This window comes from Myotis nattereri, assembly GCF_964212035.1.
Source record: "Myotis nattereri genome assembly, chromosome: 10".
In the NCBI taxonomy this organism is placed as follows: Eukaryota; Metazoa; Chordata; class Mammalia; order Chiroptera; family Vespertilionidae; genus Myotis; species Myotis nattereri.
Genome location: NC_138085.1, coordinates 41,393,892 through 41,409,539, shown reverse-complemented (window position 1 = coordinate 41,409,539; position 15,648 = coordinate 41,393,892). Strand labels below are relative to the sequence as shown.

At 44.7% G+C, this 15,648-nt stretch overlaps 1 protein-coding gene across 4 annotated transcripts in view; it reads left to right on the top strand.

The window, feature by feature from the left end:
• Positions 1 to 15,648, top strand: part of DYSF (dysferlin) — a gene marked incomplete at its 5' end in the record, with an annotated part of 186,782 nt that overhangs the window by 132,437 nt on the left and 38,697 nt on the right. For 2 of the 4 annotated variants that reach the window (XM_081100951.1, XM_081100949.1), the window contains one exon: positions 5,588 to 5,650. The exons of the other annotated variants lie outside the window; for them this stretch is intronic. In XM_081100951.1, the coding sequence (XP_080957077.1) occupies positions 5,588 to 5,650 (63 nt within the window). The remainder of the gene's footprint in view (positions 1 to 5,587; positions 5,651 to 15,648) is intronic. 4 annotated transcript variants of the gene reach the window in all.

Sequence of the window (15,648 nt, the reverse complement as noted above, 5' to 3'; positions counted from 1 at the left end):
CCGCTGCTGCCTGAGAGAGCAGCCTCTGCCCGTATGAGTCCTAAGTCCCCAGAGACTTCCCAGAACCGGAGTTCAGAGCAGTCGGGAGCTTGTGATTCAAAAAGACAGCCGCGTCCTCAGGTGCCACCCCCTTTCCGCGCGCGCGAGCCGCCGCGTACCTCTGCACTCAGCCTCCGCAGCTCCTCTGGCTCTCAGCGTGCTTTTCTTTTCTTCTAGTTGTAGAAATTACACTCAGCCAGCCTTCCTGTTGTTTTGGACGATGTTTGCTCCGTCCTTTGGGCTAATTTTCAATTGTTGTGGGAGGCGACTATTTCCCGGTGTTTATCTATGCCGCCATCTTAGTCTGATAGCCTCTTCTTTATCACTTGCTCATCATCTTACTTTGCAGGGAGTGTCCTTGTGTTCAGCCCTGGGCCTCACTGTTGCCAGAACAAGAGGTCTTGCTCTATAGTTTCTCTGATGTTGAGAGTCCTCAGAAGTCCCAAGCTCTCCATTTCTCCCGTGTCTGTGGCTCTCCAGGGCTCTGCCCCACCATCCTTTCTGCTGGGGACACCTGATCATTCTTTAAGACTCAACTTAGTTGTAGTCACCTCCTTCCAGAATTCTTCCCTGGCTCCTCCCCCTTCCCTGCAAGTCTTGTCTGTATGTTGGTCATTGCACCTGCCTTAGGTCCTGCTTGTTTCTGTAGATGGCAGTGTCCTTCCTAGACTAGGATCAGGGCAGTGACTGGGCATGCTTCTCTTTGTGTCCTTAATGCTTAGCAGAGGACCTGACTTAGCAGGAGATATCCAGTGAAGTCTGCCTGGATTGGTGGATGCACAGTGGGTGGACAGATGGACAGATGGGTGACCTGCCTACACTCTGTAGGGGGTCTACGCAGGAGCTTCTCTTGACTGGGGAAACCCAAGAGGACATTTCAGCTGGCCCTACAAGGATTCCGCTGTACTGGGTGCTAGTGCTTTCAGGCCTGGGTAGGTGTTTGTAGCCGAATTAGGCAGATAATTAGCCCCAAACTCCAGGCTGCCTGATCCTGGCTCCCACTTCCCACCCTCTCAGCAGGCTGTCTGAGTCTGTGCAGGGAAGCGTGGGGCTTGCCCAGCAGGATTTCCGTTCTGTGTGTGCTGCCCTCAAAACGTCTACAGATGCAGGGAGGAGGGACTATTTTGGGTCCTGCTGGCTACAAGCACTGCCAGAGGCTGACGGTGAGGAGGCCCCGTCTGGTCATCCTCCTGGTGTTGACATCAGTGAACTGGGGCAGGGGTCTGAGGCAGAATAGGGTCTGTCCTCTGTGGTAGCACAGCCACTCGGCCTAGAGCTGCTGGCCAGACAGAGGGTGAGGAGCTGGAATCGGGCTAGGCTCACAGGGTCTCAGGTGGGCAGACAGAAGGAGGATGTGAAGTCCGCCTGCTCTGATGGAAGAGGTTTGGACTCTCCCTTCACTGATCTCCTCATCTGATGGAGGAGACATGACCCTGCTCTCAAGGAGTCCAGAGGCCAGCATGGAAACCATTCCTGGTATCTAGGAAGCCCTGCCCTGATGGGGTCTGATGGGGGCGGGGGGTTAGGGGAAAGTGCTTTTATATTGCATTTTCCTCTGAGATCCATTGGTTCGATTTGACTGGTTCAGGAAATCTTTTTTTTTTTTTAATATATTTTATTGATTTTTTACAGAGAGGAAGGGAGAGAGATAGAGAGTTAGAAACATCGATGGGAGAGAAACATCGATCAGCCGCCTCCTGCACATCTCCCACTGGGGATGTGCCCGCAACCCAGGTACATGCCCTTGACTGGAATCGAACCTGGGACCCTTCAGTCTGCAGGCTGACGCTCTATCCACCGAGCCAAACCGGTTTCGGCTCCAGGAAATCTTTTACTCACTCTGTCTTTCCTGCACATCCTCTGGCACTGAGGAGGACTGGACATTCCGAGGCTGATCCAGGAGGCAGAGGTTCCAGTAGCAAATGCTATGCCAGATAATTATGGCTGAGCTCTCCTTCCCTCTCTGCTCCCCCAGTGCAGATAGAATGGAGGGCTCTGGCCTCTGAGGATGGGAGGGACAAGAATTTGAATTTCTCCTGGCTCCTGCTTGTTCAACCAGGTCTCTCGGCAGCCTGTTTCATTCTTTCCATGATGTGGCCCCTGTTGCTATGCTCATCAGGTCTGGGCTGTGGACCCAGCTCAGGGCACCTTCCCAACTTCAAATATGCTCTTGCCACATCTGGCTTCTGTCTTGGTCCCTCCATCTCCTTCCTTGGTCGCACCTTCTCTGCTGTATAACTTCTCACCATCATCTACCCCGTTCCTGGGATGAGCCTGCCACATGTTGAAAAACATCACCTCAGACTTTCCTGATGCTCGAGTCATTGGATGGACACTCATGGTAGAATGTTCTTCAAGGTTCTAGAAATGTTTTGGATTCTGTCAAGAGTGGCCAATTCTAGAGATGATCTAAAACGTACGTATAATGCAGATCTCTCTACTCTGCCTTCCAGGGCTCGTAGGTCAGCACCCACCTTTGGGGGTGAGGATGATCCCTCAGGAGTGGGTGCCTGACCCTGTGAACTCTTCTCCGTGGCCTGAGGGCTGGGATGAGATAGGCTCACACAGGTTAACTCCATGGTTGATTCTTGGTCTGTGTGGCTGTCCTTTGCATAGATTTCAGATCCATAGCCTGGGGGTGGATGTAGTCTGCGTGTGTGTGTGTGTGTGTGTGTGTGTGTGTGTGTGTGGCATGTACATGAGTGTGTGTGAGAGGTGGGGGGAGGCTGGGAGCAGGTGTGTGTGCAAACTCTCCAGTGTGTGTATAGTCTTCAGTGGTGGTGTTGCGGGAATCATGGCCATGACCTTTAACTTTCCGAGGGCAGGCATGGTTATATCCTCAGAGAGGGGGCAGGGAGGTCTTTTATCCATCTAGTGTTCTTCCTTAAAAAAAGGATCTCATTTATTTTTTTCTGATTAAAAATATATGCTCATGATATCAAATTTGGAAAATAAAGACAAATGAACAAATAGGCATTGCCTTCAACCAAGAACGCAATCTGAATGAACTGCCACCGACCCGTCATTCTCTAGCCTTGCCTTTCTCCTGGGTTTCTCCTGTCTCCGATTGTGTCTCTGACTCTGAATTGGACTCTATCTTTAAAACAAAACTGGGGTCTTTGTTTACTAAGCTGCTTTTTCATTGAGCTAGCTCTGGTGTTCTGATTATGAAGATGGGGAGAGAATCAGTGAGCAGGAACACACGGAACCTGCTCCTCCCTAGAGAGGGCCTTCAAGCTCAAAGTAGAGGTGGTGTCCTCTGTTCACCCCATATGTCACCTCACCTCCAACCACTAGATGCCCCTGGAGACACCTGGTGAAGGGTGACTCTTGGCTATAATCCTGAGAGACCATTCTGGGTAGGAGGGTCTCCTTTTTAAGTCCCCAGAGAAGAATTTCTGGGGGTGGGGAATACGTGTGAGCTGAGGAGGGATAAAGAGCAGGAGCACACTGGGGATGTTTTCACTCTGTTTGAGAGACAGATGAGAGACATGTTAGCAGATTTAAAATGAGATGCCCAGAGCGGCATCAAAGTGATGAAATGCTTTATTAGCAAGGACACCAAGATCATGGGCTCTCTTGGCCCTTGGAGGTCAGTGTGGCCAAAGTAATCAGGAAAGCTTCTCCGAGGGCGTGGGGTTGGAACAGCAGAGGGGAGAGGAAGGCTTTTCTGGTGGGTAGAGTGGCTGGGCAAGGGCTTGGTCGTGGGACTGTGTGTGTGTGTGTGTGTGTGTGTGTGATGGGCTTGGGGATTAGGGAGGAAACCCCGGCTAGCATCCAGGAAGCCTCCCAAGGCATGCTGACCTGTGCCCCCCACCGTGGGGTGTGGTGGGTGGGGTGCTGGGGCTGGCTGCTCCCTGCCTGCCCGACCGGGGCTAATTTTGAGCTGGCTGCTCCGGTTATAGTCTTTGGGACGCCGTGAAGGTGGAAATGTGCTCCTAGAACCGGAGCGGCAAATTATGCCTGAGTCCCAAAGGGGAACGTGTAATTTCGGAAGCTGGACCAGATCTTTGGAGCACTATGTTTAGCTTTATTTTTTCTCCCTCTTGCTCTGGTGAACTGCCGGTTTCCCTCTCACCTTTCTAAAAACGAACCGTATTAAAAATAACAGTAAGGCTTCTGTGAGGTTCATGGTGAGAATAGGAGGGGGCAGCGCTGCTACTTGGCCTGGCCGTCTCTGGGCAGCTGGGGGTTTCACATGGAGTTCATCCGGTCTGTTCCGGGGTCACACCACACCCACCAACCTGTGGCCAGCCCCCCCAGAGCCATCCAGCAGCCTGGCTGGGTGCCCACTGGCCCTTCCGCTTTCCTGCCCAGCTCTGGCTCTGACCAGCCCTGAGGCCTAGTCCAGGGGAGGCAAGGGTTCCCTCAGTGCTGCCCCTTCACAGGGCAGGGGTGAGTCTGTAGTTGCCAAGTCCCCCCAGTTTCTAGCAGGCTTCACTGGCCAAGCGTTCCTGAGCCCTCCTGACCCCAGGTGAGCATGTCTCCCAGGCTCTTCCTGCCCAGGGAAGGAGGAGGCTTGGGCTTGGCCTCCTCTGGACTCCCCAGAGCCCCCTGCTCAGGCTCAAAGGAAGAGCGGGTCTGGCCCTGGGAGCCCTGGTCCAGCCGGTCTCCCACCCCTCCAGCCCTATGCTCCTGGCCCGAACCTTCCCTCTCTCTTGCATGTGCTGTGCTCCTTTGCTCCTCTGCCTCTGTGCACTTGCCAGTCCCCCGCCCCTGCCTGCAAGGCATCTCCTGGCCTTGTCCACTAGACTGGTCTCATCCAGGGAGGGCTCCATCTCCGGGGCTGTTGTAACGGCCTCTGCAAAAGTCACCCACCTCCAGTCCCGACACCCGAGGCCCCTGGACCCTGTGGCCCAGGGACTCACCCTATAAAACATCGATTCAGAGTCGCAGAAGATGGCAGGCAAGCCTCTGGTGCCAGAAAAGGACGCAGAAAGCTTTCTGTAGTACAGGGGGCATAAAACTCTGAGAGCTGCTCTTGTACAGGGTTCTGGGGAAGACGCACGATGCCCTGGCTCTTGTCCTGGAGGAAAGAAGACTCAGAAACCTGCACTAGCTTAGGAACTGTGCCCAAGCAGGCGTTGGTGTAGCTCAGCTGTCAGAAGAAACCATCAGGGATAATGGGGAGGTTTAAAAGGAAGAGGGGCATTGAGTCAATGGCCAAAGGCAGTGAAGAAGTGGGCAAGATGCAGGCATTGGCTGATCACATTCCTGTGCCTCACCTATGCTAGGTGTGCATGGCCTTTATCTCATCCTCACTTATGGTTTCCCTGTGAGGGGAGCTTTGCGCCCATTTTCCAGATGGGGATGCTGACTCTGAGAGGTCAGGTGCTTGGCCAAGGGCATGCAATGGGTAAAGCAACGGGGCCAGGATTTGAAGCCAGGCTTGTTCAACTCCAAAGCACATGTTCCTCCCGCAGCTTCACAGCCTCCCTGGAGGGAGAGTGGAGGGTGTCTGGTCGAGGACAGTGCTTCCTCGGGGCTCTCGGCCTTTCCTGAAGTGGTTTGTCTAATCGTGTTGCTAACCAGCGTGTTTAATTTGTAGCTTGCAGACGGTCTGTCGGGTTCGGCCCCCACTAACATGGCATCTTCTCCATCCAGTCCTCATGTATGTATTATTTACCTATTTGTGGGTTCCTGATTTCCCTGGGGGGGCTGGGAATGGGGACGGGATGAGGAAGGGGGAGTGGAGGGGAAGAAAGGAAGTATTTCCTGAGCCCCCGCAAAAAAACAGTTATCTGCCCTGTGCCATGATGGAGCAGGTGGGGAGAAAGCTAAAGGAAGACTCACAGAAACAGACATCCTTGAGTTATCTCTCAGTGCATGCTGGGATTTTCCTTAATTCCATTTAACTGCATGAGGACTGGGGGTGTGGTGTGGTTGGGGTTGCATGAGCCAGTGGAAACAGGAAAGTCTCTAGATTAGACCCTGACTGCTGGGACATGGGACACGAGAAGCCTCTGTGGGCAGCGGCAGGCTGACTTTCTCTGTCTTCCCAGAGGCATGAAGGGTATGTGTGACCGAGGAACCCTGGCCGTCCCAGCAGCCTCTTCTGAGAGGTCTGCGGGCGCCCACAGCCTGCTCCTGCAGGTCCCAGCAGGGCCACTTCTTTCCTACCTGTCATCTTGGGGGGTTGGGGATCCTTCCAGGAAGAGGACTTTGGTGTCTGGCCTTCCACATACACTCACGAAATCCCAAGCTGAGGGCCAAGGGGGAGTCCCTGAGCTGCAGGGGGCGCAGAAGAGACAGGACCTGCCAAAAGTTCAGTTCCATTCATGGTGCCAGGGGAGGCACTGCTGTAGCGGGTGTTTTATGGGCTTTTAGGAGAAGGCGATCTATATTTTAGATTTTTTTCTGATTTATCCATTGTAGATACTCTAGACTACACAAATAAGTGTCAGGCAGAACATTGAAGCCACTTGTATTCCTACCAGTTTGGAGACAAGCACTGTTAAGGTTATAATGTGCCTATATTTTTAGGTATCTTTTATGCACATATATATTTTTTTTTTACAAAATGGAATCATATTATACTTTTTAATAATCTGCATTTTCTTTTACTTAAAAGTATATTGTGAATGTTTTCTCATATCTTTACATTCTTTTAAAATATGGCAGCATGTCATTTCATTATATGGACACCCATAAAGTTTTAACTATTGCCCTACCATTGGACATTTTTTCCCTAATTTCTACTATTATTTTATTTTATTTAGATGGGTTATTTTTAAATTTACTTTATATAGGTCCAGCCCATTTTTTTTATTATGTTTATTCCTATGTATTTTTTAGCCTTTGTTGCTAAGTGGAATATCTTTTTTTTTTATGACTTTGTCTAACTGATTATTTCTGGAATATAGGAAAACAATATTTTTATTTGTTTACTTTGAAGTATAATCTTTATTAAGCTTCTTCATTAGTTCTGACAGTTGTTAATTGATTCTGTTGGGTTTTTCGGGTAGGTAAGACTGTTTTCTTCAAACAATAATAAATGCTACCTTTTTTCTAATTTATACTTTATTTCTTTTTCCAAAATAACATTTGATAATTGAGATGCTAGTGAGCAAACATATTTAGTTACTGATTGTAATGAGAAGGCCTCTACCATTTTTCCATTAATTATGATAATGATTGGTAGTTTCAGATAGATATTCTTGATTTTGTTAAGTTGTACCCTTTATTATTAGTTCACTAATAGTTTAAAATTAGGTACAGAAGTTTAATGTTACCCAATGCTATTTGGCATTTATCAAGTTGATCATGTTGCTTCCCATTGTTCTGTTGATGTAATGTATAATTGTCCTGCATTCCTGTAGTAAACCCAATCCAGTCAGGTGGTCTTGGTATTATACTTACTACAGCTAAAGTCCTCTTATCTAATTGATCAAGGAAGGTAGGTGATTGGCTAATTGAAAAAGTTGATTCAATAAGGACTCATTAAAAGTCATACATATGTACCATAATCATTTAATTTCTAACCGTATCCATGTATTTTCATTTGTCAATTATTTGGATGTGCCAAGGCCTCTTTGAATTTGGATTTGCTATTTGAGTGTGGTCATTCTTCTGGTATAAACCACATCCGAAGTGCATTACCTATTATTTTCCCTTTAGGTTTATTGAAGCTTGATGAGATCTTAAGAATACCTGCAAAAAATTTGTATGGGGTACTTTTAAAGTTTAAGATCCCCTCCTCCCACCTTTTAAAAGTCCCACTTATCTTTAACTTTCATTATTAAAAACAAAACAAAACACCCCGCATTAAATTAGTTTTCATAGATATATGTCCTTTCTTTTTAAATTCAAATTTTATATATTTTTGTAATACTTACTCATTGATCTAATTACCATATTAGTACAACTGGCATAAACTGGCTTAAGAACTAGTACAGTTGACTCTTGGTCAACATACAGCGCTTCTGCTTTGAGCTGCAGTGGACATTCTAGATGAGCCGCAGGTTTTCAGCTGGCTCTGGACCACAGTCAGTAGACTGTTAGTTGAGAGAATGGATAGTGTTTATTGATTTATTAAAAGGAAGTTTGTGACTAGAATTTCTAAAAGGTATCACTGAGTTAGATTTGCTATTACTTATTTAGGATTTTTGTATCTCTATTAATAAGGCTTATGTTTAGTTTATTTTTCTAGGTTTTGATATCAGGGTTATAATAGTTTCATAAAATATTTTTTTTTTTGGTAAAAAAAAATATTTTTTTTGTGGTAGATTCTCATTTTCTGTGATCTTGAACAGTCTCTATGGCATTACAATGATTATTTCTTAAAGGGTTGAAAATACATTTGTGCCACTCTTTATGAATTTGAATTATGCAAGTTGGAAATTACATGATATAAATATTTTAATAGTCTTGCTTGTGTACAAAATATGTAATGATATAAATCAACCTAAATTTAAAAAAATGATTAACAGTTATGTAATTTAAAAGGTGGTGGCCAGCCCAGCCAGCGTGGCACAGTAGTTGAGTGTTGACCTATGAACCAGGAGGTCACAGTTTGATTCCCAGTCAGGGCATATGCCCGGGTTGTGGGCTCGATCCCTGGTGTGGGGCATTATTCCTGGAGTAAACCCAAACTGGTCAGTTGGTCTTGGTATTACAGTTACTGCAACTGAAGTCTTCCTCTCTGAAGTCAATAAAATATATATAAATAAAGGTGGTGACCAGGTGAATTGTGTTTATGGTTTAGCTGGTAAATAGGGTTCCCATTATCTTTTCTGGAAAATGGCATTATATTATGTGAGTTCTGAATTATATCTTATGTAATTGTATATGATGCATCAATAAGATAAGAAAAATAAACAATAAAAAATTAAAAAATAAAAAGTACACAGAAGAATCAAATCTGAGATTAATCACAAATTATATGAGTCGATCGCAGGAATGCATAGCTTGTGTAATTGTGTAAGATGCATCAGCTCTGCACTCCTTTGTAAAATTGGGCCCAGCCCCTGTCGGGAAGGGGATTCTTTGATCACTTTCTACTTTTTAGTCAATTTGGTGGCTTAGAAGTTCCCCGATATGGCCTATTAATACATATGATAACAATAAAAGAAGGACTTCAGTATATGTTCTGTTTTTCCCCTCATTCCTAATTTTGTAGATTTGTGTTTTTATCTTTCTTACTAGACTTAATAGCACTTCATCTACTTTATAGTTGTTTTTTATCTGAAGAACCAGCTGTTTGAAAATTCTATGAGGCTAATTTCTTTAATTTGTAGACTTAAGTCATTTTTAAGCTCTCTTCCTATGAAATTCCATATATATATATGATATCTTGGGCTATCACTTTATATCTCTCTCTTGCTTCAACAATTGTTTTAAAAAGACAAATTTATGCACATTTTATTCTAAGAATTCTAGAGTTTTGCTTTCCATACTTAAGTCCTTAATCCCTCTGAATTGTGTGTGTGTGTGTGTGTGTGTGTGAAGTGTAAAGTAGAGATTAGATTTTTATTTTTTCCCACATAGATAACCAGTGAATTCATATCATTACAGAATGACCTGTCTGGTCTCATTGATCTATAAATGATAGCTGTGCCCGTATCAGGTTTCCATTTAAGTGTGAGTCTGTGGGCACTCTAGTTTGTTCCACTGGTCCGTTTGTCTTTCCTAGTACTAATACTTCACTGTCTTATTTATTATAGCTTTATAATAAACTTTGACATCTGGTAAAGGAAATATTGCACCTGTTCATTTTCAGGAGTGTTACTGTTATTGTCCTTTGCTTTTTCACCTCACTTTTGAAATCAGCTCACCAACTTCTTTGAAAAAACTGTTGTGATTTGTGAGTGAGTTACAGTAAATTTCTGGATAAATTTGTGGAGAGCTGACATTTTTATAATATTTTAACAATGAACACGATATATTTAATGTCTCGCCATTTATTTAGATCATCTTTAATGCCTGGTACTGTTTTTGTTAGATTTAGTTCTAGCTAGTTTATGCTTTATTGTTATTTTCACTTGGGCTTTTTGAGGTACATTTCTGATTATTTTTTGGGCTTGTATATAAATGAAATGAATTCTCATATGCTGGTGTTATATTCAGAAACTTTATGGAACTCCCCTGTTAATTCTACTGATTTGAGGAGTCTTCTGGGTTTTCTGTGTAGCAACTCATATAATTTGTGATTAATCACAGATTTGATTCTCCTGTGTACTTTTTATTTCTTTTTCTTTTTTATTGCTTATTTTTCTTGTCTTATTGTACTGGCGAGGACCTTCAGTTTAATATTCCAAGTAACTGATAATAGAGACTTTTCTTATCTGGTCCTAATTTAAAAGTGCATATTTTTATGTTTCATCAATGAGAAACGATTACTAGTTAGCAAAGAATTTTTATCATGAACTTTTATTAACTTTTATTAAATGTTCTTTTGTATCTGTTGATAGAGTAAATGGGGAATATATAATATTTGAAAAGATTGAGAACTATCCAGAACGAATAAAAGAAAAACAAACACCAGCTCTCAGATTTAGGAGGACGAGAGCATGACAGAGGCCAGAGATAGTGAAATCATGTCTTCCAAGTGCTGACAGAAAATAGGTGTCAGTGAAGCTTGTATTTCCAAGCTAAGGGTGAAATAAAAACATTTCCAAACAATAATTTTAAATGGAGAAATTTTACAATGAGCTTAACCCAATTAAAGGAATTCCTGTAGGCTCTACTTTATGATGAAAAAAGATGTTACTAGGAGGGAGTCTGACATAGGAAAAGAAATAATAACCGTGGGTTACTATTTACTAGAAAAATGGGTTACTTAAAAGGTAATGCTTCAAAAACGTAGTTTATAAAGGTAAAGCACAAGTTTGTAAATTGGTAGATGACTGAAGTTAAATTGGTGGATGATGCCGGTTATATTTCCTTCAGGACTGCAAACTGACTTCGTGTCTGTGGTATCCTCTTCAGACTTCCTGTGAATATAAATGAGTCATTTGTTTTCTTCTGTTAATTTACTCAGTTCTTTAACAAACCACTTGTCTTAATCCTCTTACTGATCCTCTTGTTTTGAACCAGAATCTCTTCTTTCTGTCTATTCTTACAGAGGGAAGTCCTTGCTTGTCAAGTCCTGGGAGCTCAGATGGCTTATGCCCACTAGTGCATGGGCTCCCTCTAATCTCCAGCTTAGATAAAGGAAGGACTCAGCCAAAGGTTGCTGTATTTTTGCTTGGCCAGTTAGGACTCCAGCAGGGTGGAGACATAGGAAGGAAAGCAGGGTCAGAGGCTTTTCTCCTGGGCTAAAGAGGTTGTTTCCTGTTTGTTGTGGCCACCAGGTGTTGGCTAGCTAGGTCAGGGCCACAGCCCTTGCCTTATCAACTCCTATGTAAGAATCTTTTTTTTTAGAGATATGGAAGGAGGGGAGAGATAGAGAGACAGTGTGAGAGAGAGAGAGAGAGAGAGAGAGAGAGAGAGAGAGTGAGAGAGAGAGAGAGAGAAAGAAAGAAATGTCAGAGAGACACATCTATTGGCTGCCTCCTGCACGCACCCCTAACCTGGGCTGGGGATCGAACCTACAACCCAGGTACGTGCCCTTGATCAAGAATCGAACCCATGACCCTTCAGTGCTCGAGCGGACGCTCTAACCACTGAGATACTGGCCAGGGCCAATGTAGGAATCTTTTAAATAAAGGACTGTCTCCCAACAGGTCCACCAGAAGGGGTGTTCTTTAGGGAAGTGTCCACAGTCTTGGCTCAGTGGATCCTTAATCTTGTGGCTTCAGACCTTAACCCAATGGGTCAGTTTTCTTAGGGTTGGATACATATTTCTTAAGTCAAACGGGTTGCCAGTTTATGAGATTACAGTGAGAGATACTTCTGCTTAGGGGATGTGACCTTGAATAGTGGTCTAGCTGTAGTCTCTCTATAGCGGTGGTTGAGAACCACTGCTCTATAGGCTCAGCAATGGGGAAGCCAAATTGGGATTGGAAATGAGTGAGGAATCAGAATGAGGAGAGAGAATTCAGTGATTTAAATTTGATGGCAGCTGACCAAGATGGGTGAATACATCTACCTTTACTGGTAAAGGTGGGGACAGTTTAGTCCCTAAGCGGGTGCCCCCTCTCCCCTGAAGGTGCCGATGTGAATGTCTCTCAGCAGTGAACCCTTACTCCTCTTTCCCTCTGTTTTCAGGACTGACCACTCCCTTTTTTTCCCGCGAACATATTCTTTCTCTACATGTATGAGTACAATCTACTCACTTAGGGTTAAGGCTCAGGGTAGGAGCTGCTCTTCCCCGCGAGGTGATTTTGCCTCTCCTTGCTTTGAACCATGATGCATTGATTTCATGGCCTAATTCCCTAAGGACAGACCTATTTCCCTTAATTCCAAGTTTCAGGGGGAATGCCTCATTTCAGTTCATGAGTACTGACAACCATTTATCCACAGACTTTGAAGCAAAGGTTTTGTGAGCAAAGGAATCAATTACAGGGTGTGGCTCCTAAGTGAGGAAGCATTTCCAGAGGCATCCAAGGCGGTTTGTCTCATGGTTGCACCTCTGAACTCAAGAGCTTGAGGCAGAATATTTGAAGGTTAATAACGTCAGTGATTTTACCTGTACTTTGGTGTATGTCCGCTGTGCTAATTAGGAAGATACTTATCTTCTTAAAATGGGTTTCTTAAGGACATGTTTTTGGCAATATTGGTTTAGCAAAAATTACTATATGTGCTTGAAAGTAACAAAACTGTACTTCTTTAAAAATATCTCCGGTTCAGATGTGTTGCCAGTGCAGCCTGGCCTCCCCCCACTCCCATTAGTTCTGATTAGGGAGGGTTGATGCCTGTCACTGCGTGTGATCTGGACCTTCCTTTGTGAGTCATTCCTTCGCTCATTTTCTCAGAGCAAATACAAATCGCCCATCAAATGACAAGTGAAGGCACAGGGGAGGCGAGGGGAGGGAAATCAGAGCCGAAATCTGTTAGCTATTTGGAATAATTGGTTATTTGCTGTGTTTGCTGGTTGGGAAGCAGAGCACATACTTTACGGTCTCTCCTGTTACGGGGGCTGGAGTCACCCGCCGATATTGGATCCTTGTTGCCGGAGCCCTTGGCTCATGGCGCCTTTCCCCTGCTTGGCATTCCTGTGGTCTCCTCGGGGGTGCACCCCTCCTCCCTGGATGCACACTGCAGGGGGGACAGCCCGGGGTGAAACTTGTCTGGCAAACTCCAGGGCCTCATCAGGCAGGAGGAGGCCCCAGTCCCCTCCAACCATTGGTCCTTGCCTCCGTCTCCACCCCTGCCATGCTCCCCTCTTCCTGAGAGGTCTTTCCCCTGGTCCATGAGGGACCTGTCTTCCCACCCAGAGAAAAAAGGTTCTTCTCTTCCCAGAGGGAAAGTCTCAGCTTTCCTTGGAAATCTACAGTCCAAGAAGTTTTCTCTGAGGTCTAATTTAATGCCTTTTTAACCCCTGTTGGTCCTGTCACCATTCCTGTCCCACCCCTGCCCCCTGTCTTGGGTCAGAACAGTGCTTGGAACTCGCTGCTGAGCACCAGTCCTCCTGAGGTTGCTCAGTGAAGCTCACTAACCCACCCAGTGTCTTCAACACGGCTCTTATGTTCACGGGGGCGTGGGGAGACCATACTGAATTAACAGCAAGCTCAAAATATAAGTATTTAAAAAGTAATGTGATTTTTTGTGTATGGAAACACACACTGTAACTAGGAAGTCGGTTGACTTTGGCACACAGTAGGTGCCCCCAAAATATTTTTAAAATTGAATTTAAGATAGTTAAGATTAGTGTCTATAGTTTGATGAATGCTTCTGCAGTTCTGGGAAGGCCTTCAAAAAGAGTTTTTCTCTGAAGCAGATTGTTGGAACTCTTGTTAAGCAAAATTGTCTACATAAGCAGAATGAAGGTAAGGTAAGCTTTGGCCCAGGCCCTATTGGAATCATCTCAGATTCTGAATTAGTGATGTCTCATTGCTTTCTTCCTAAGTTTGAAGACTCTGGTGCGATCCTTTTCATTCAACCTACTGGATAGATTCCATTTTTCTGGGCTTTCGGAATGGGGGTAGGTGGTCATGCTGTCCTCCAAGGATCAGGTCATGGACCCATATGCCCACCTTAGGCTCCTGAGTTGGGAAAGAGACAGCGAGCTGGGATTTCTCACAGGCTTCCCCACCCCATTTGGGTCCCCCATCTGGAACAGGCCCATAGTCAAATTGACCCTTCTCTGCTCACCATCTGCTTGACTTTGCTAGATTTCAGACACATTTATTCACTGGGCCTTTTGGAAGCAATTCAGCATTTTGGTTAAAGGTCTTCCCTCCCACCTCTGCTGATCCACCTTGAAGCAAGAGTAAGCAGAGCAATGATCCCCCTTTGACAGACATGGAGGCAGGACTGTGAAAGTGTCAACAAGAGGTTGAAAGCCCAGTGTTCCACTTGTGGAAATAATTAAGTGATTTTTGTTATGGATGTGTAGAGTTCTGCTGAATCAACATGGTAGCTGGCTGTGGGCATATGTTTGTGTGGTTTGGGGGGCATAAGAGGTTTAGTATGCATGGGGTGAGGTAGGTTTGAAACTGGGGTATCTGCATATCTGGGAGTTTGTCTGATCTACATGTAGAAATGAGTACTTGTATGTTATGTCTTTGTTTGTATTAGTGTGCACATGAACAAATAGGCTCAGTTTCTTAAGCCTTAGGACATTAATGAAAGAATTAGAGGAAGCATCATGCCATTATGTCAATTATGCAAATGTTAAGCTTTGGGGCAGCAGTGATGGGGATCAAAGTGATGATATTGGCAATGCCAACAAGAGCATTTATCATGGTAAACTTTACTGGACTCAGAATATCTTTACAGACATTAACTCAGGGCCTCACAATAACCCCAGTGTTGGGTTGTTATGTCATTACCATCTTGATGATAATGATCTGTGCTATGAGAGAAGTTCCTTTCAACACAGTCTAGATGTCTATCTCTGGGTTGACATAGGCAACGAAGGCCTGCTTAAAATTAAAAAAATAATAATAATGGACTTCTTTTTTAGATGTGGGTGTATATAGTTCAACGTAGTGACCCAAGGTTTAACATTATAACTTTGGTGATTCATACATTTGACCCAGAACTTTTCTCTTTGATTCAAGTGGTCATCACAAGTGCTATGACCCCTCTCCTACACTTTTCTCCCTTCTCAGAAAGGCAGGCTTAGATTATTGTTGTCAATTTTGCTGCCCATATTCATAAAATGTGTTAGGCCCACCGAATGAAAACGGAAAATTAAACCTTCGGAATGCGCTGTGCTGATTTGGGTCTTCGAAGGGATTAGAGTGCCCATTAGACTGGATCAGGGTTGGAGAAGCATGTCTTTGTTACATGGCTCTGGTTGCTCAGGAACTGAATGTTGGTTATTAGTTGAAATTGGAGAGGCTGCCAGTCCGTGCCTTGATCAGACTTTTTTTGCTTGGCCGCCTGAACGATGAGGAGCCTTGAACCTTGAACATGGGAAAATAAAGTTTTAATGATCAGACTTCTTGCCAAAGCCCGAGATGACTCTTCAACAATCAAGCCTTTTGCATTTGTTTCTTCCCCCTGCCATGGTCCAAGACTGGATGCCTAGTTATTGCAAAATGAGGTCATGAACACACTTGG